This window comes from Corvus brachyrhynchos, unplaced genomic scaffold (assembly GCF_000691975.1).
Source record: "Corvus brachyrhynchos isolate BGI_N302 unplaced genomic scaffold, ASM69197v1 scaffold115, whole genome shotgun sequence".
In the NCBI taxonomy this organism is placed as follows: domain Eukaryota; kingdom Metazoa; phylum Chordata; class Aves; order Passeriformes; family Corvidae; genus Corvus; species Corvus brachyrhynchos.
The window spans coordinates 16,723,614-16,745,722 of record NW_008239553.1 but is presented as its reverse complement, the minus strand read 5'-3'; the positions used below and the strand labels follow the sequence as shown (position 1 = coordinate 16,745,722).

The 22,109-nt window shown below is 36.3% G+C and overlaps 1 protein-coding gene across 1 annotated transcript in view; it reads right to left on the bottom strand.

Annotated features, from left to right (window-relative positions):
• The window catches only part of AQR (aquarius intron-binding spliceosomal factor), a 51,091-nt gene extending 29,616 nt beyond the window's left edge, over positions 1–21,475 (bottom strand). Inside the window, exons 1-16 of the mRNA XM_008639743.2 lie at positions 21,350–21,475; positions 20,489–20,529; positions 19,466–19,501; positions 17,207–17,327; positions 15,799–15,939; positions 14,116–14,184; positions 13,538–13,638; positions 12,837–12,913; positions 11,552–11,616; positions 9,558–9,674; positions 7,960–8,073; positions 7,076–7,179; positions 6,218–6,320; positions 5,046–5,166; positions 2,048–2,189; positions 1,143–1,321 (exon numbers count right to left, since the gene is read on the bottom strand). Coding sequence (XP_008637965.2) covers positions 1,143–1,321; positions 2,048–2,189; positions 5,046–5,166; positions 6,218–6,320; positions 7,076–7,179; positions 7,960–8,073; positions 9,558–9,674; positions 11,552–11,616; positions 12,837–12,913; positions 13,538–13,638; positions 14,116–14,184; positions 15,799–15,939; positions 17,207–17,327; positions 19,466–19,501; positions 20,489–20,529; positions 21,350–21,460 — 1,642 coding nt within the window. The 5' untranslated portion in view covers positions 21,461–21,475. The remainder of the gene's footprint in view (positions 1–1,142; positions 1,322–2,047; positions 2,190–5,045; positions 5,167–6,217; positions 6,321–7,075; positions 7,180–7,959; positions 8,074–9,557; positions 9,675–11,551; positions 11,617–12,836; positions 12,914–13,537; positions 13,639–14,115; positions 14,185–15,798; positions 15,940–17,206; positions 17,328–19,465; positions 19,502–20,488; positions 20,530–21,349) is intronic.
• Between the last annotated feature and the right edge of the window lie 634 nt (positions 21,476–22,109).

Sequence of the window (22,109 nt, the reverse complement as noted above, 5' to 3'; positions counted from 1 at the left end):
TGCATGTGTACAGTGACTTGTTCTTGCTTAATAATGATCCCTGTTGAACTACATCCTACTTTTAAAATGCTGCTTCTCCAGTTCACTAACATAATTCTGAACAATAAACCTTTTCCCCACTATACCTCCAGATTCTCAGAGATCTAAGACACCTTCAAAATTCAGAAAATATGCTGTATTTTTCATGAGACAATTACTTTCTCATTATGCACCAGATATTATCCAACAGAAGGCAGTTTCACCAAGATCCCGTTATGTCAGGCGATCACTCATGAGTTCTTCATCTCAGTGTTGACTTAAAACATTTTTTTTAAAAATCGCAGACTGCTTTAGTATTTAAACAGCTAGGTGCACCACTATATAGATACCTTCAGTATAGTGAATTCTCTGCTATCCTTCTAGATTTTCTACTTTAACAGAAATCTACAGTCCCAAACTTGTATCTGCTTATTTATCACACAGTCCAGCTTTAGCATCTGTGCTACGTGACCTGTAATCACACTACGCAGCTCCAGCACATTTATCAGGCTTCTCTAACAAAAGAGAAAGGAGTGACATTTCCTGATAATACAAGTGCATGCTTCTATGTCACTTGCCAACACGGTCAACTAAAGTTCAAATCCCCAAGCAAGAGAAGTGTTGCCTGTGGATACTTATAAGAAACAGCATTTGGTACAGTCAGCACTTCGTAACATTCAAACATACTGAAAACTACTAAAGTGCACTGGTTTAAATTAAATAAAAACCTCTCCTCTCCACTTGTGTATGAGACAGATATCACATTCCCCATACTTTTCAATATGACATTTTTAGCATACACATTATTTAAAATGCTAAGTTAACTTTCCACAGACCCTGTAAAGGACAGAATTTTACACTTGGTCACCGAATGACATCAGTCTGAAGGAATAAACATTCTGTTCCCAATGAACATCTAAGTACTTTAGTAATTTCAATCTTCACTTTAGGAAAATATAAACGTATTAAACCTGGAATTTGAGGAACTGACTTCTGAGCAGTGTATTAGGATTGACAAATCTGTATCTTGGATTAAAAACCCCTTTTCTTACAAATAAGATTACACCCAGATGTATTTTATGAGCACCTATTTTGAGCACTTTATTTCAAAGAATGTTAAGTACCTTCCCATTCATCTTTGATGTTATCTCGGACATTCAAATTAATTGTAACATCTGCTCTTACTCGCATGGGCCAGTTTTCACCAATGTTGGGCTTGGCCACCTCCACCACTGTGAAAGAGACAATGGGTTGTGCCATCCTAGCCCATCCACCAAAGACCACACCTCCATATTCTGATAACCTAAGAAATAAACCCCAAAGTTTTGTTAGTCATTATCTGATAACAGATTCAATTATTTTTTAAACTGTGAAAAAATTTATCACACAGTAATTTTTAAGACAAAAGTAGAATTCTTAACTATATGTGCTAGTGAATTAGATTCACGTAATCCTGCATTTTAGAATCAAGGCATAACATGAACTGACTTATATTTCAAAAAACAAAGGCAACTTATGCTAGCATTATAAAAAAAACCTCACAGAGACAGAAGAAAAAGGAAAGATAACAAAAAGCAACTACTGAGTATAAAAGATATCACACCAAATAAACCCTTTAAATCTAAAGAGGATTAAAATGTGGCAGATGGCAAATTCAAGAATACTCAGCAACATCTCTCACAAACCAAAGCTGGTGACGTTTACATACTTTGTAACGTCAGCCAAGGCTTAGTACGCATGGAGAGCTAACTCATCCATCTTAACACAACAAAGGCTGTTTGTTAGCACCCAAAATACTGCCTTTAACATACCTACAGGGATACATATCCACAAACCCTTAAAATATCACCCCTTGGGATGGCAACACCTTACGGAAGGAAGGAGTAAGTATGAAGCAGGGTATCTACATAACAATTTTAAACACATTTGGTACTATGTACTTAGTATACACACAGTATCAGTTTTTGGTTCTCAAATACACTTTGATTAGAAGTGAACTGACTGGTTTGCACCAGTTAGTAAGCATTACCATGGTTTCATCCGACTGACACTATCTTCGATGTCCTGTCTGATCTCATAGGTAGACTCCAAGCGGAAAAGATTGAAGTTCCTCAGCAGGTAGTCATGGAGAGTCAGAAACTGCAGATTCAGCTTGGGGAGTGCCAGACAGCCTAAGCATTTAAGGGTAGAAAGGAAGAGGTATTTGAGGGATAAACAACAACAAAAAAGAATTAATATACTGTTTCTAGGAATTCATACATACGTACACACTTTACTGTACAACTGCCACGGCTGTTGTCCTTGGAGATTCTAAAAACTACCCCTTTTATCAATATGTACCTCTAAAAAACATGTATTTTTCAGGTTCTATCTAAAGGAACCTGCACAAGATTGAAGGGATTTTCATCCTTCTAGCAGTAATATGGTGAACTTCTTAAATATTAAATCCATGAGTGTATTCAGACTACAACAAAATTGAGTTTATTAAAATCAAATGCAGAGCAAAGTAATGGTCTTTGGAAATGCAACAATTAAGTTAGCATTACATAATGATGAAAAAGGCTCATGAACTAATAAAAAACATGCAGCATCCAACAATTTCCCAATTCCCATGCTTTATGTTTATTAGATGCCATGAAAACCATTAATGTAGAAAAAAGGTTTAAGTCAAGAAATCAAATTTTAATACACAACTCTAAAGTTTCTGTTACTGGTTTGTTTTTTAAATGAGAATGAAAAACATAGGAAGATTAGATCTTACTACATAAGAAGTATTAGAACTCCTAGACAGGTCCTAAAGCCTCTTCCACTATTTTAAGATAGTCTTAGATGCAAATTTTCCATAATTAAAATTCCTGTAAATTATAACATTACTGGACTACTATTCCGGTTTGACACCTATGTTTAAGATCTGTGAAATCATCTTGCTTTTGAAACTTGCAATATTATTGTTGAAACCTTTCTCTGGTATAGGTACTACACACTGACTTTCACATGCACTAATACACCAGCAGTGAAGAAAGGCAGCAGAACACAGTAATTTCTATTCTGGAAAGCCTGATGGTGATAAAATACTTTAACACATTTCCCAACACCAAATAAGAAACCCTTGTCCTGTAAAGCTAGTCATATGCACATATGCACAAAGGGCAGGGTGTGAAGCAACACCTCTTTAAGGCTGCACAGTATTTATCAGAGAGGTGTTCTTCTTCCCTCATTTTCTAAAAGAAAATAGAAACAATACTCCTATCCTTCTTGGGTTAAATTACTCTTACATAAGTTTTAGACCAAGCTAATTTAGCTACTTTTAAGAACACAAAAAAACCCCTTAAAGACCACAAAACCAACACTGTCTTGTTTGAAACCACGGCAGGAGAATACATGGAGATTAAAAAGAAAAGGTGCAAACTAAACTAAGAGAAGCAAAATAGAAAAAAATACTTGTAACAGTCTGACAGCAAAAGAAATACTTCACAACAGCACCATCAATATCCTAACTGCAAAAGCATTCAACACAGGCGGAAATGTTTCCACTAGCAACCAGTGTTACTTAACAAAATTACATTTCATCAAGAACAGAATTTCTTTAATGCATTATTAAAAAGTCACAAAACAGGTATGATGAGCTACTTTCTCCTCCTGCCCCCCCTTCCCTCCCCCACTGTAACCCATATATTGCCATTAATATATTTGGCTAATCAAACATAACCACACAGCACACAGAACTCAGCCTCCCAATCCAGGATGAACGACAGTAAAGCTGCCTTGACCTGCATTTAAGAACCTGAATGTTTCAGAGCATTAGAACAACCTATGTGCTGTTCACTGAAACAAAAAAGAAAATTAAAAAAAAAGACTTGGTTTATATATTAATTTCCTAGAAATTACAGCAATCTCCCTGGTTTAGGGTTTTTTACTTTATTTTGGTTTGGGGTTTTTTTGGGGAAGTGCAGTCTCTTCTTTGTTGCCTTTTTTTTAAGGATTAAACATCATCAGCAGGCCTTTACAAGAATTTGAATCAGCTTTTAACTAATTGCATCACACTAAAGAAAAATACCTTTTCCTCTTCTTGGGCAGATCTCTAGATGACCTTTGTATCATATCTTGTTCAGAAAAAGATCCTTTGTTGCCTCTAACCCTGCCTATCTAAAGTGGTCATCTCTTTCATTAATACTTGTTTCACAGAGAATTTATCCAAAATGACTGATTTACGCTAAGCAGCTGAACTTACAGCTTATACCTACACAAAAAAACCCCTCTAAATCAAAACTACATGGAGAAGGGTATGGAATACTCACTGCTGAAACCCAAAACAAACTTTATACTAATCTTTGTAGATAAGCGTTGCTATTTGAAATTTCCACATTCCAAATTAAATTTTTCACATTTCTAATAAAATTTCTCATGATCTATATTAAAACAACAGTTTTTAACAGTAGCTAGACAAAAATACACATGCTGTTTATTGCAAACCTTAAAATTACACGTTTCCTGTTTACAATACCAGCAGTTTGCTTCCTTGATCATGAGCACATTAGGTTCTCAAAGTAGCCACCTTTCAGTGACTGCATGTACTTTTACCCTGAAACTGAAGTTAGAAAAGTAGTGTTAATTTCCTCCCATTACCACCCTTCCCCCCTCTCCTATTTAGAAAGGCTTTCTTGAACATAATTCAGCGCAAAGCATGGACAACAGCTTTTCTTCTGCTGTTTCCAACCTTTTTCACCTTACCTGTGCCTCACCTGGTAGTACAGCACATCTGCTATCCAGAAGCAAATAAACACCTTTGTGTAAAAATAGATTTTTGGATTTTTCTTTAAATCCACTATGTATTTGCCAACAATTTAATCTCAAGAGTTCCTGATTCATAATTGAAAAAGCCCCCTTGATCTCACTCTAAGATACTGAAAGATGCCAAAGTACCGTGTGTAAGTTTCTTGGACAGAATAAACATAATACAACAGAACTCCTTTTTTTATCGCAGCATTTACTGTTCTGTTCAACATTTGCTGAACTACTAATCATACCTTCTCCAGAGTAATATTCAGTTGGTACAATATTTTCATCCCAAATAATCTTCTCTGTGGGATACAGAGGCATCTGGTTGAGTTGCTGAATTTGAGATATTCGTCGCTCATGACGGGAAACCTAAAGAAAGGAAGCATTCCAAACTTCTCTAAGTCAAAAAGGAACAACAGAGATGTTTTTGAAACATAGACATTAATTCATAAGACTACTGGTGGTCACTTGCACTTTCTCCATCAATATTTTTTAATTAAAAATTTTAATATAACTAAACGCACACAGTGACATCAGAAGATGAACAAACACATAATCCAACCACTGGTCAGAGTACTAGAATCAAACAATCATCTGGCTATTCAGCAGACCAAAAATGGCACAACAGAACTGAAAATTTTCAGTCAAGGCTCAGCAGACAATCAACTTCAAATAAAACTTATTTTACTTTCCATTAAACATATGGTCAGTATCTAACTAACAGTGCTCATTCAGTAACAGTCTTTAGTTTCCTCTTTGGGACACAAAAAAATCTATCCAATACTATGATATGTTATCTGAACAAGTATCTTTCCATGGCATCCATAGGCCTCTTAACCTTAGAAAACTACATGAACAGCTTTTCAAGAAATCAACAACCACAAAACATGCTTATGAAAGAGATTTTAAGAAACAGCTATGCTATTCTAATACTGACATCAGATTAAAAGGCTACAGTAATATTGGTATACCTTGAATATCCAAAAAAACACAGCATGCATCAAACAATATTTCAAATTGGTTTGAGGCCCAAGTAGGTACTGAATATCTAGATCTACTTTAGCAATTTTTTTGTTTTTAAATGAGACAAAAAAGGTTCCTGAATTAAGAACAAAAACTTTTTCAGAAGAACTCAAAACCATTGCCAAGACTCTCCTTATTGACCTTTACAATTACACCAAAAAACCCACACATTAGTTTCTCAAGGAAACTACAATTACGAATAGGCATTTTCAAATAATTTATATGGTTTTAAACCCCATCTTAGTATATGCCAATTACTGCTATAACACGGATGTGGTTCATAGGTAGTTCAGCAAAACATCCTAAATGGCTACTTTACTGCACTGTAGTCGCTGGATGTAGCTATGCCTTGAGCTTCCAACAGAAGAAGCACCAGCAGCACGAAGCCTGTCTTTACCAGCAATTCCAGCAGGAACTCCTTGTCGTGGCTCGTGTCCTCGCCCTCGGCCAGGGGCGGCAGCAGGCACAGGTACGACGCCACCTGGTGGAGAACGTTGGAGCTGCACAGCGAAAGGACAAAGAAAAGCCCCTGTCACACTGAAACCAGAGAGAGACAGCACGCACGGCAGCTTCTTTTTCCTCAAAGAAAAGCCCCTGTCACACTGAAACCAGAGACAGCACGCACGGCAGCTTCTTTTTCCCTAAAGAAAATTCCAGCTGTCTCTTTTGACCAGAGACAAACAATTACGGGTCGGTCTTTTAAGTGAAGTTTGTGCAGAAGGTGTAAGCTGAACCCCACACCTACAACAAACATGGCAAGGGATGAATATTTTTTATTGTTTCAAGACCTGACACAGAACCAAACAACAAAGCACACACTGTCAAAATACCATACTGCTATCCTTTACTCACAGCATCTACAATATAGTACAGTTAGTACAGTGGCATGCTTTCATGATTTCTGTTGTAGTTCTTCTACAGAACAGAGTAAAAAAAAATAAATAAATTAGAGGTTAACTACTACAAGTTAATTACTGCTACAACTGCTGTAAGCAGCTAACTTATTTTACAGAAAATTAATACTTTCTTACATTCATAAGAATAAAAGAAAAATAAAGTTATCTGTCACTTCTAGTGAACACAAACTCTCCCTGTCTCCCTATTTTAGCATATGTAAAGGCACTGTGACAAGTCAGAAGGAACTGGTAAGCCACGTGAGAACGCACATGAGAAGTCAGGAAGAAAAAGGGCTGGAAATTTGTTAAATTTAATCATACTGAGAACCAAGAATTTCAGTTTCAATTTGGTAACTTACCTAAGAGGTCCAAATAACTTCACCAGTGCATCACGGGTATCTACTGCAGCTACATTTGAGAGTGCAAAGTCATATAACTCTGGGAAATGTGCAAATGCTGCTCTCTACAAAAGACCCATGCATGAAAACTAGATGTAAGCACATTAATGAAACAATTTAATAACAGTTTAAATATTTAGAAAAAAGCATAGCTTCTTCTGATTTATAACATGCACTATTCCATGAACCCTACCAGAATAGAAATACAAGCCAGATTAAATCTCCATTTTTCTTAACACCATCTATTTGTTATCCTGGACTTCTGACACAGTATCTTTCTTATACACCCTTCTACCAGCATTTGTTGTCATTAAAATAAAACATAAGGGAGCAGATAGGTAGCTTTGCAGCAACTAAGAAAGGCAAGGAACAAGTTTAACTTAACCATGCTTCCTTGAACTGTTCTGTTAAAACTGATGGGAACAATTCTAACAAGCATGTGTGAATTTACTTTGTCTCTTTCGTACAAGGGACCACTGCTGGCACATGTGCACAGTGATCTTGAGGAAATGCTGCCACCTACTGCATCACCACAGGGTCCTACAGCATCCTGCTTTCCCTTCTTAACAGACTTAACAGGAACCATTATTTTTGGTAACACAAGGTCCAAAATGCTGATGTTTTGCTAGAGCATATTATTTCCTCATAGTCACATCTGCCACACTGAGGTGCTACATGTCTTCAGTATGGTACAGGCAGTCAAGCTAAAGCTTTTTCTGTAACTCAACAGGGAAAATAAGGGGTTTCATTTAGGAAACAACCTCATGCCTATTCCAGATGCAAATTAGACTAGAACAGCAAAACCAATCCCTCTGTCTCTCCTAAGCACTTTATCCTCTACTTACCTGTAGAGAAGTAATTCTGTCATAGTGAATTGTGGTCATCTCATTCTCTGTCAAAGCATTTCCAGTCTGATCATTGATTTCAAAGCCAGTGTAGAATTTGAGCATATCTAAAAGCTGAGACATCATCAATCTAAATTAGTAGATTAACAATAAGAGACACCCAAACACAAACAAAACCACAATTTAAGAGGACAAATGCACAAAAAAAACTCCTCAAAGTCCTAGAAGAAATGGACTAAGTAGTGGTATCTACATTTTATACATGGCTGATGCACAAAAGAATTTGTCAGGTATTTCATCTGCAAGCCAGCAAAATTGCAGTATAGTCCACAAGCAATATGGTTTCTTGATATACCAGTACTTGAAACTGAAATGAATCACAGTAAGGTGATCTTAGACAGAGGCTGTCACTGAACCCAACTTACGGCTTGCTGCTACCAAAAGGGAGAGGTCCTGCAGCCTTCTGCCCTCTCTGATGGCAGCTCTGAAATTCATCCTACCTTTCAATGGGATTATTTAACTTGGAGGAAGAAAATTATTCAGATGTGCTGCTGGCTTTGTGTTCCATCAATACTGACCCTCAGAGAAAATGAACAAATGCCAGAAATGGGGGACAGCAAGCAGCAGGAAAAGCAGCTGACATGCAGGAAAGGGGACAGATCTTCAGATCCTGCTGTAAGAAAACAATATACTAGCTATGAGTGAGTAACCTGAAGGACAGGAGTGAGAAACAGCTGCACTGCAGAACAGTGTGAAGTCAAAATGAACAAGAGAAGAATGCAGTGGTGACAACTTCTGCTATGTGTGTGGTAAAGCATGCCAGAAGCCGCACTGCTTTCTAGCTTGTACTTTTAAGAACTTCTCAAAAACAGAAGCAGAAATATTACTCTGCTTTTGTGAGACCCCATCTGGAGTACCATGTCCAGCCCTGGGGTTTCCAACACAAAAAAACCCCGTGGACTTGTTGGAAAATCTCCAGAGGAGCTTACTATAAGACTAGAGCACCTCTTCTGTAACAACTGGCTGAGAGTTAAGACTGTTCAGCCTGGAGAAGAGAAGGCTCCAGGGAGACCTTACAACAGCCTTTACAGTACCTAAAGGGAGCTACAAGAAGGATGGATAAGGACTATTCACAGGACATGTAGTAATAGGACCAGAGGAAATGGGCTTAAACTGAAGGAGGGCAGGTTTAGATTAGATAGCAGGATGAAATTTTTTACTGTGAGGGTGGTGAGGCAGTGGAACTGGTTGCCCACAGAGACTGTGGATGGCCCATCCCTGGAGGTGTACATGACCAGGCTGGACAGAACTCTGAGTAAGCTGGTCTAGTAGAAGGTGTCCCTGTCCATGGCAGGGGGCTTGGAAATGGATGATCTTTAAGGTCCATTCCAACCTAAGCCATCCTATGATTCCATGAAATGTAAGAGCAGTCACACAGGTACACGTAAGAAAGAACTACTGTGTGAAATATTAAATAAACATGTAGTTTGCATCCAAAGAAAAAGCCTATCTTTAACAAACAAATAAAAAGCAGAACAACTGCAGCATTCAGAAACAAAGGGAACAAGAAAGTTCTTTTCAAAAACTTTGTATCTCACCTGGCAGAAGAGATGACCCTCTTTCTCTCTTTTAGCGAGACTAGACAGGTAACAGTGAACAACAAGATGGGAGTCATCCAACACTGTATTAAACCAGCGCCGTGTGGGAAGCAAAGCCTGTGGTAAATAACCTCACGTTAATACAAGCAACTCTTCAAAAAGGCAAGAAATCCTGGCTTCTCAGAATTTTCCATTTCAAGAAGGCATATTAAAATAGATTGCAGCAGTTATTTGCATATCTAATACCCTAACAGAGGTATTAAAGCAGCATTTAGGTATGCCAAGACACTGGGTTTATGCAGGTAAGCTGCTATGAACACAGTCCTTTACGTAACTGGGAACATGGCATGAACTTGCCATTAGTGAGAATTTACCCTGCCAGGAAAAAAGGAAATTAAATAAACTAGTTATTCTACTACTAAGTGTCTACATAATGATTGTGTGCTACAAATGATATGTCAAACTCCTTCTGCATTGTTTTAAATGTCTGTTTTCTACACTACTTTAATGAATTTTAAGCTTGTCTTCCTCACAATTGCCAACTGTTTCTTCTAAATAGAAATAAAATACTCAAGTATTTTTCAAATCTTCAATAACAACAAAACAGAGATCTTTTCTTCTGAATGTAAATAGCTTAAACTGCTGTATGTAGCAACTGTTGAACAGCGTACAGTAATAGACCACAACAATTTAAGAGAAAAATTAGTTGTTCTCTACAGACGGAATTTAGAAAGCCAAAATGCATCAGCACGATGCTCAGAACTAAGATGAGAAAATAAAAGTAGAAAATGTTGATTGTTCTGCACAATAATTACAAAAACAAACTCATAAAACCGTAAGAACTCTCCATTCAATCATTACTTTCAAATTACCAAATTACCAGTTCTGATGGCAGTGTAAGCACTTTAATATGAAACAGTAATATTCTGAAAAAGGGTTCAACACAAGAAGGGCCCATTAACACAGTACATGCTACATAGGCAAAAATACTTGGATTTACAGCTAATTTCTCATTTGCTTGTTCCAGTCACTTAAACAGACTTATAACCTGTCTGAATTCTAACCCTTCTGTAGTACCTAGAGAGAACCAATATTAAACGTGCTGCTTCTGAACATTCTGACTAAGTCAGACAGACTTCAGTTCACCTTCCAACCTATTTTCTCTTATCAGAGTATATTACATGCATAAGACAGCAAGCTCTAATTTATTCATTCTATTTCAACTACAAGCACAGACTACTTAAGCAATTTAACAGAGTTAGCCTGCAGAAATTCACCATAAAGCCATGTTAAAGTTCCCTGTGATACTCTTTCAGAAAACTCTGTCTTATTTCAGAATGCCTTCTGAATCTGAAGTTACTCTAAATAAATAATTACTCACAAAAGAAATTGTAAATGAATGTCTTTTACATTTAATACTGATACTGGGGTGCTTAAAATTGTCTCACTTCCCTGGTATCTGCTGAAAAATTTCACAAAACCTTGCTCCACTCCTCATTACTCTGTAACAAACTGCAGCTCACCAGACCTGGTACTTCAAAACAATGAACTCTAGTCAAAAGGCAATAGCTTGCATTTCAGAACTAGTGCTGCTTTCTGGGATTTAACCCAGTAACACAAAAGACACTTTAAGTGATCTGTTATGCACTGGGAAGAATAATTCTGAATTATTCCTACCAGATTAAATCATCACACATTTTCAGAAATTCCCAGTATTATTACCACTATTCCAATTAAATCCCCTTCACTGAACACTTTAGGATCCTAGCTTTGTCTAAGAATTCATGTGGCTTATCAACATTGCTGGCCAGTTCCCAATATGGATGCAATGCTACAACCTCCTATTTACAGATGGAAAATCACTATTAAACAACCATGTGCACAGCTGTGACATAACCACCTCCTATTTGGAATAAGACTGTAATAATTACTTTATGCACTTAAACCCTAGAAAAGTACACCTGGAAACTGGCTGAATCAATTTAATAACTTACCTCAAGGTCTAGCATGAGTTCAATAAACCTCTCACAATAATGAACTTTGTCCATAGAAATAGGACCTAGATAAAAAAAATTAAAAATCTAAAATTGATTCTCATCACAATACATTTACACTAGCAAAATTCTTTAAAAATTAAATGCTACAAATATAATGGTATTAATTTTAATCTTGTTAAAAGCTAATCAAAACATTCTTCTCTTTCTAAAACAATCCTTTCTTATATTCAAAATAGAAATAGAAGTATTAATAGAATCAGAATCTCAGGAGTGACTTTATCAACGTTGAAAAACCTTGAATGTAACAGGCAAAAATGCTCACTTCCATGAAGTATCATTGGCCCACTATGCTTATTAAGAACTTCTAATGCCATGTACTGAAAAATATATTTTTAAAAGCTGTAAACAAGATGTGTGCAAAAGGCTTTGACCATATTCAAAGGTCAAAGTGGTGACTACTAAGGGGCCTTTACAAGCATGTCAAAACACACACTAAGTCTCCTTTAACAACTATCTAATTCTTACAGCCCCCAAAGAACTGTTGAAGTAAATGTGGCCCAAGTAATTCACACATTCCCAAAAACAGGTCTAGCATAATTAGAAAACATAGGATAGGTATCCTTTCTGAGGAAGCCACATTACACAAAATTTACCCTTACGGCTCAGGTAAGAGCTGAAGTTTGCTAAGAGTTTAACAGCAAAAACAAAACTCCGGGAACTGATTTCACCCAAACTGTGCTGTGCTTAGAGCATAATAACCCTTTTCTGTTAAAAGGCTAACACCTTCCTCTACAAGCACTTTTTTCCTTTCTAAATCAGGCAAGCAGACAATTTTGCTTGTCACAATGAGTCAAGAACAATCAAATTTTACAGAATTTTACTTCACTTAGGCTTTTGTTCTTACTGTAAATCAACGGTATGAACAGACAGAGCCTTATGATATGCATTTATACCACCTATTTAACATGGCATCTAAGTATGTATGAAATGCTTTAATGCTTTAAGGCTCTAAGCACACAATAAAGATATCAGTTCTCAGAAATAATGTTTTTACTAAGTACATACTGAACAGAAGGAAGTTTAAAGTAGTTTTTTGCTGTTTCATCTTCAAAGTATATACAGATTTGAATATTAATTTTGATGTGAGATCCATGCAGACAAGCACAGATTTCACTACAAGCCCCAACTGAGTAAGGTCCTCAGCCTCAGGCTGATATCCTGAGGACTAGCTGCTTCAGCAACAGATTACCAGATAACAAAGTAACGTAAGAATCACAGTTACCTGAGACAGGTATTGACTTTAGAACAGAAATGAATTTCTGAATGAGCTGTGAAAGAAATCTTCTTTCTCGATATGCTCTAAAATTGGACATATGACAATAGAATTAATACACCCTAAATGCAGACTAGAAGTATATTGTAGCTTTCACTAATACAAAGTTAGCTGCTTCAAAATTTATATAATGGTAGTAGGTTGCTTTGAAACACACCTAAATTGTTTAGATTATAACTTTTCTCTCTGCACTCAGGCAGACAGATTAAAATTATTAGGCACAGAAACTGATTAACAACCCATGCTTCCTACTGTGTCAAAGAGAAGTATGTCTCCTCCTACACCTTACCACAATGCAACACAAAGGCATTGGAACATTTAATTTGGTGAGATAGACACAGATTTCTTGAAATACTTGCATAAGCTGTATACCTATACATTTGTTAATGGTCATGAAAAAAAGTGAGCAGCTACATGAATATTGTAGCTCTAAGATTTGATACCACAAATTCACTGATCAAATAAAATATAAAGTTCTAAATAGTACTTTTCATAAAGACTACTGAAAAACTAAACAGCTTCCAGGAGGCCCATATATGATTAATCCTTACTTGCCACAGGATTGCTAAAAACCACTTTTTTAATTGAAACAATTTATTTTAGCTGAAACACAATGAATGCATTAAGGAAAAAAGGTTTCTGTAACATACTGCATTCTTGACTCTTCATCCATTTTTGCATCATTTTTCTTAATTAGATTCCAGAATTTTCTTAGTTTTGGTGTCTTTTTCAACTCTTGTTCCAGTCGATTCTGAAATGTTAAAATGTTATTCAGTCACCAAGAAGCCTTGTTTCCATGAGATAAAAATACAGTCCAGTCTTTTTATTAAAAAAGAAAAAATATATAACAAACTGAAATAAAGAGCAGTCTGGCTATTCTCAGTAAGTATCACTGTAAAACAAAAATGTAATAATGCTAGAGAGTCCAGCCATGACTAGATGTCAACTCCACTGCCTCTCTGTGACCTCCTGGCCTTGTCTACAAATTACAGCTTGAAGAAATTATAAACAACAAAGCTCATTTTTATGAAAAATTACACAAAACATATGGAAATTTGCAACAAACAAGAAAGAATTTAACAAAGCACACCAAAATATAATTTTTCAATGCAATAAATATTAGAGCAATGCTGTAAGAGTTCCTTAACAGTATTCCATAAGAATTTACTTTACGCGACTTGGATAATGCCTAGAAAACTGCTCTGCCAGTTAACAGTGTTATGCTTACAGGTTGTAGAGCCATCCACATTGGTAAGGAAATGAGCTGCTGCACCTGACCTCTGATCAAATCCACTTCCTGTTAGAAAGTTACAGATGAAAAAAATTTTTAAAACATTCTTATGTTTTCTGATATGCCTGTCTTACAAAATACATCAATTTACATCACCATCTGACAAAAATATTTATATGGTTCTATTAGATTTCACAATTTCCTAACAGGAAACTGCACTACAGACTAACACCTTTGTGTTTTAGGTTCTTTTCATAGAGTCTGTCAGTTCTTAATACTTCACCAGGGGTCCTATCCATTCAAGTATTTTTAGCACAAAAGCTGCTGAGAACTGATGTTCCTTCTTCAGTCATTTCTTATTCTTGAACTCAGCTTTCCTACCATGCTTTCTCTTCTTGTTTTTAATCTATTCTTTCTCTCTCATAGCCCTGAATTTATCAAGTTTCTCTCACTTTTTCTACACTCTTCCCATTCTCTGAAACAAATAATTTTCTCCATGTCAGTTCAAATGTGCTCTCCCCAGTTCTGCCTGTGATTTGGATCCACAAGGTTTCCTTCTTTCCTGAACTAATGAAAAATTTCAATTAACATCTTAAGTATACTTGTCTTCATGGACAAATACTCCATTCTCAGCATTCTGAAACTTCAAACTTCAGTGCTCTTCCCCTAGAACACTACTGTGATTATTCCAATCTGCCTTTCACAGAGAAGGACAGCTTCTAAAAAGTGTGCTTTTACAGGCACATTTCCACTGGCTTCCCTACCTTGTTGTATTAGAAATGTGCTCCACAAGAACGATTCTGTAGTCACTATCAAACTATTTAAAATGAAGATGCATTGTACCATGGCCACTACAGAAAAACACTACCTCAATAAACTATACACATAAAGCTCAAGATGATTACTGGCTCCCATAATCACTCCTAATCCCAAAATCAAGTAATACACTTTCTAAGTTGTTTTGTCTGAAAGATAATTTTTTTATTTGTGCTGACCCAATAATACATCCCATGTGCAATGTAAGTAAGAAAAAGCCCAATAGCAAGAGAGGTTAGAGAGCACTGCATCATATAACAGGTAATTGTAAATTATTCTTCCTGCTTGCTATTTAGGATCTTTAACTCTGTTTTAACTATAGATTGAGAACACAAATTGGTCCAATGCTTTCTTAAAATTAACTCAGGAGAACTGCAGATAAAAATTGTATTTAAACCTGGTTTCAAAAGTGATAAAAGCCCCACCATGTTTCTCAATAGGTAATGGAAATAATTTTTGTGCTATTTCCTAGGCAGACTAAAAAGAGCACAGTAGTAACTAATCTGCTTTTAAATGTAAAGCACCTTTTCAAACATAAATACATAAATTTTAAAGTATCATTTTTAATATAAAACAAATTTTAATACAATACAAAAATGTATATTAAATCCTGTCTTTAAATTGTCTAACTGCCAATCCTCCAGTTTCAAGTCTCATCTATGACCTTAAGTCAGAGAACAGCAAACGTGATGAGAAAGCTAAAGCAAGAGTCAAAACAGAGAGTTAAAGCCCTCCAGTACTGTCTTTTCCTTAAATTGGAATTTTGCTTCATCTGCCTTGTAAGAAGAAATTGCTCAAACTAAACTGCTATGAACACAGAACAGCATAAACACACTGGAAACATTACAGCTGCTTTTAACATACCAAACTATTGAAGCAGTGATCAAGGAAAAGCAGCAGGACTGTCTGTTCATGCAGAGAGTACTCACTCTCATTTTCAACCAACGATGCCTCCAGTATGCATTTGAAAAAGAAAGGAAAGTGTTCTGGCCTTTTTTTGAATGTCTAGGAATAGAAGAGGAAGGTAATTTTGAGTCTGGTTGATACAAATAATTTCAATCTTCATTTACATAACATAGCTTAAGTTCTCTAAATCCATTTAAATCTATAAAAGAAGGGATTACTTTTTCTCATTTTCATTTATTCTGACCAGGCAGCACAAGCAAAACAGACTAATGATATCATCCTGACAAGGGATCCTCCCCTTATACCTTCTGCATAGTCTAACACGTGATGTGCAGGACAAACTGACCAAGAAGCACGAGTGAAATCTTGTGAGAATGTTCAACAAGTGACTGCACAGAAGTACTGTAAAATGTCCCACGCAGAAGATAAGAGGTAGGTTTTGGCCAAAACTATGGCAGCTCTAGGTGATCTGCAAAAAGTGAACCGGTAAAAGCCACCAGAAATCAATTATAGTCCTGGAACTTCCATTTAGCTACCAAATAATCACCAAGATAAAACAGTTCCTTTACAAGGGCAGTCATGTACCAAAACCAAATTTAACTAAGCTGCATGGAACATAACGTGCACCTGTCATTTTGTATCTAGTACAGATGACAGAAGAAAAGCACATACGAGCAAGTTATTAATCCTTTGTGCTTTGCCAGCACTCAAGTAATGGCACACGTATTGAAGTAAGTGTGCTTCTGAAATAATGCCTGCATACAATGTACAACTAGGGCCATGGTGTTGAGGCAGCCTGTGAAACTTGGATTGTTTGTAGAAACATCAAGTAATTTCTAAACCTATTCCTACAAAAAAAATAGCCCCAAACAAAAAAATCAACCAAACAATATACACAAAAGAAGAGGAAGACATTATTTTAGTATAAAGCAAAAAAGGTAGAAAACTGTGTTCCCATGCTTTAAGCAAGATATTATTGGGTAGTACGTTAGACTTCCAGTGGTGCCCTTTTATATGTACAGATACATAAATCCTTTTTTTCTTTCAATATTAGAGCAAGGACTTCTCTGTAAATACCCAACTTCTGTCCAATGCCAAAAAAAGCAAATGCTGGTGATAATGTTCAGCATCTCAGAGCACAACCAAGGACTTCCACACCAGAAGGAATCAAGAAATTTTTCACCTGTCCATTCCTTTCTCCAAAAAAGAACACGAAGTTTAAAACACCATATGAGATATTCCAGCGGAGGCACCATTTCCTTTTAACACTACAAGCTCTTCTACCTCCTGTCACTGTAAGTGAGCACACTGTAAAAGCTGCAACTTGCAGATCAAAGTCAATTCTAGCTGCAATTGAATCAGTTACCTCCCACGCAGGGACATTCTCTCTGAACTTCTCATTCACCATACAGCAGATTGACATTAAATATGCCTTACTGGACACCTCTGGAGAATAATTCATCCATAGGTAATTTTCAAGGTACTGACTGTGAAGAGATAAAGAGTATTTCATTAGTTGCAGCCACCCACATAATCTGTCACTCATTTAAAAGAGCAGTTATCCACAAGGTTTTTTTTTTCCCTCCTTCTCCTGAAAGCCATCTTCATAGTTTGTGAGTAGTTCCTCAAGTTACCTCTCCTCTAGGTCACTGAAGCAAAACTTGTTAGACTCAGTAACTGCTACAAGAGGCAAATGAGTTTTTTATCAGGAAGACAAATTCACCAGCAGGTTTTCAAGTGCAAGAAGCAGCCACAGGTCCATATCATTTCGTAACACAAATTCATGTTGATTTTCCAAAAGAATAAAAAAGAAAAAATTTCAGTTGTCTAAAGAATGTCATATTCAGCATTTCCAAGCATAAGATGCAAAGGAAAACTACTGTAAAACTGTATCTGTATTACTAAATAATCTTTCTTGTGAAAATTTAGGAATCATCTAGACATCATCTTTCATGCTTCTAATCATATAAAGGCAATAAAAACAGTGCATACTGTGCAACTAAAATAAAGCTTTGAATATTAAGGGCGTGGTTAAATATTTTCAAGGTGAAAAAGATTGCTGGACACTGGAACATTGCAGCTTCCTTGCAATGAGCATTTCTTCTTCTTTAGTATTGTCCATTACTCACAGATGAAACTCTTGATACTAGATCTTAAGAGATGAGAGGCTATTTGGACTGTCTCTCTCCTTTAATTTCCTGTGCAAGACAGCTACATCTGAGCAGGCAATCCCTAAATCCAGTCTCGCACCCTGTGCTATTTTATCAACTGCCACCAGAAAGTTTTGTTTCCTCCTAAACAAGCTGCTCATCCATTCCTTCCTCTCAATGCCTGCTCTAACACTCATTTAGACCCTCATGAGACAGCTCAGTTTTACCTATTTATTTTTTCCAGCTAACTCTTGTGTGTGTACAGTAAGGTAATTCAATAGTTTCAGAAAAGGCAAGTGCCAGAGATGGTGGTGCTTGGATTTGGCAATGGAAGAGGAAACATCCCCCAAAAACCCACAGAACTCCACAGAACATTTCACCTAGAATTCTAGTAGACTTTAATATGTTTTAATAAAAATACTATTATTCCCCAAGTGAGATAAACATTCATGAGCAAGAATGAAGGACAGGAAAATCTCACAAAGGTAAACACAGAAGAGCTTAACAGACAAAGTGGGGAAAGGGTAGGGAACAGCAAAGAAAGGAGAGAAAATTAGTTACAGGACAAATGGCAGCAGATGTGGCTATAGACCAGAAAGTACTACAGTTACATGAGAGGCTGATGACATTAAGAATCTTCACAGAAAGGACAGGAACCTCTAACTCCGTGCTACTGCTGACATACAAATTCCAGAAGTCCATTGCATGCCACTGTTAGCGTCAAACCCTAAACCATAATTTACGTTTTCTCTTCCGCACCTTTTCTAATTGAGAAGCAGAAAACCAAGGGAAGTTTGTCCTTTTGTAGTTACTGGTACTAACTTATGGACTTGAGCCTTTTTGAAACAAAGAATCTACCTCAAGCAAAAAACATCTCATTGTATTTGTTCTTCAGGTTTGAGAGATAAAATGGCCAAACAGAACATAAAATACTGTGTTTTTAAATACGTGCATATTGCAAATACTTATTTACATCATTTCAGACATACTCTAAAAGTTCTCCCAGGAAAGTCTGTAGTTTTAAACTGTTTAAACAGATTTCCATTTCTTTTCAAGACAAGAAAATGTTAACGACGCTGCTGCAGCACAATTCATTTTTAGACTCATAGTAAGAGACTTAATCCAAAAACTTCTCTGATTTCAGTGAGTTCTGATTTAAGGCTTAATGGCACATTCCAAATTACAGACCCAAGTTCATCGCTTCTTTCATTCATACTCTCTTTCTCAGTGCTCCACTTAGACTAGAAATTGAGAATCATAAAACAAGACACTCTGAGACGTAACTTACATTTATGGAATTATTTCCTCTTTAAATGAAGCTCTCCTCACTTAATTTTCCTCAGTACACAATTCAAGGCCTCATGAAGTATGAATGAGTACACTACCTTCAAACTGTCTTACTGCCCTGCATTTGCTTCTCATCTTTACAGGTTCCTATGAACAAGTAACTCCAAATTCCTCTCCCATCAGCTTACCTGAATTCAAGAAGCATTATCTTTCTAATCGCAAACCTAAAAAGGAAAAAGTAATCAATTAACACAGGAAAGAAAGCGTCCCACACACAGCTGCATGGAAAATAGCTATATTTTCCCCTATTTCATTACATAAGGAAACTTGTAGAAACACTCAGGAATTGTTTCTGTCCTGACATTTCCATGCAATAGCAATTGAATGTAGAAGCAACTGCTCTAACACTGTGGAAGCTAAGGCTCATAGATGTTCATTAAGCAATTAAATTCACATTTTAAAGGAATTCATGTAGGTCTTTTAAATATGAAGACACCACTTCCAATAGCCTTGAAGATACAAACTGCTAGAAGCTGAGTGTGTCTCCTGGAAAACTACTACTTAATCTGTTCATAATGGTATTTTTTCTGACTGACTGAAAAAAGAAGTTTGCTTTGATTCTGTATGACAAATTCTTAATTGCCTTCATACAGAGAATTCTCTGCAGCCCTTGATCTTCCCCAAAAAGCTTCAGCTACAGTTACAACTCTTTTCTGTGCACAAAGGTGCAGAATGCAGTGCATCTTGGATTCACCTCCCCCATCTAACAGTACAATTCAATTCATTGAAACTAGGCTTTCCCTTCATGAACCTGGTAACAGCAACCAGAACAGAGAAGGAAGCTAGAGGCAGTGCACTCCTCAACAGTTTTTTTTTTCCTTTGCATTCCTTAGTGACAAAAGAAAGGATCAGCCTTCTATAACCACCACGACAAAACCAACATAAAAGACAACAGACTACCAGGTAAAGGGACTGAAAAATACCAAGTCCAACCATCACGTTTAAGGTTTATGGGTTTAGGAATTCTCTTGTTACCACATTCAGACTTTGAAATACCATAATGATTAAATTACTTAAATGCACTTGAGTAATTTTCATCTGCTTTCAACATATAGATGAGTTTTAAAGCATTCTATCAAACATTAGAAACAACTCCAATATGGATAATGTTGGAATGGTGGTAAATAAGAGAAAGGAACTGGTGTACTTACTTTGACCTGACAATTTCTTTTGTATATACATCTTCAATGACCTAAGCAAAAAAATTTTAGGAGAATTTCATATACCCGCTAAAGTGATTCAAAATGCATTAAGACATCTTATCTGAGTTAGTTACTCTCTGCTTACTGCTATTTAAATAATTTTAACAAGTTTTTCCAAAAAAATGGAAAGAATCTTCACTATCAGTTGCAATAGGAACTCTATGACATCACATGACATAAAGATGTAGTTCAGCTGTTTATGTACATCCTAGTTCTAACAATCACAGACAAATTCCATTACAAATACTACAAAAAGACTGAGTAAAGGGAGGCTAAACAGGGAGATTCAGGCAAACATCCACAAGGAGAAGAAACTCAACACTTAAGTACCCTGCAGTACACAAAACCAAACACACCATGCCGAATTTTAAACATTCAAAATGCACATATCCACCAGAATGGCAATAAAGTTGTCTGATGGAAGTCACCAAAGAAGCTTTTAGAAAGAACACAGTTCAGTAATACCTGCAACTTTCATCCTTGTTTGATTTCTAAAAGTAGAACCCTGTCAAGCATCTTTTAACCTCAAAGGAGATGCTCAAAAGTCTTTTGCCCTTGTAAATTCTTGGCCAAAATAAACTGGACAAACAGCACACAAAATAACTGCATGCTATAGCACACCTTCCTGACAGTGCCTACATTTATAAACTACACATACATAATAAATTACAGTGTCTCAAGCAACTGTTGACCTTCCAAGCAGTCTCCTATACTCTCATATAAAATAAGCAACACTGGACATTGGAACATCAGGGAACAGTTGATTCTCATTCTTTTACATCCCAACAAAATTTCAGTAGAACTAATTACCTTTACATCAAAAGACAATGTTTTCTTCACATGTGGAGCCCAGTATTTATTTGCTAACTGCACAAGGAAAAAAAAAAAGAAAAAAGAAAGGTTAAATACATACATTTTCATGTTAATGATACAATATCTCTACAGCACATTCTATCCCCAAACTTTATTTTACTAGTATCTTGCTTAATTTCACCTTATGCTAACTACAAGTAACAAAATTATGTTTTCTAACAGCTATGCTTATCAACCATTTAAGGCTTTTATGCCTAAACCTCTTTCAAGAGAAATGTGATTATCTGGAAAAATTTCAGATGCATAGATTGCATATAACAAACATTTTCTATTCTTAAGTTACATCTAACAAATCCATCAAAAATAAACCATCTTTCAGGAACTGTAAATTCCAAAGGCAAGTGATTATGCTTCTTTGAGAAATCTGACAAGTAACTACAGGCTATATATGAAAGTGTAGCAGTTTAAGGCTCTTTGCTGTAGCCATCTCTTCACCAAAACTCCTGAGCAATGATGACAAGCGCTTCCTCTGCAACTTTATTCAAGCTTCTTTATGCTCTAGAAAGGGAAGGAAAGCAGATTTCCAAGGGGGAAAAAAAAAAAAACAAAACGAAAAAAAAAGACGACTTGTAGAAAATCACTTAAAACTTTCAGCAACATGGAACTCTCGGTAGCTTTTCACATGTTAAAACATGCCTCCTAGCAGTGCACAGTGTATTGCACTGATGCGTTTTGTAGCGCTGCTTTGTTGATCTCG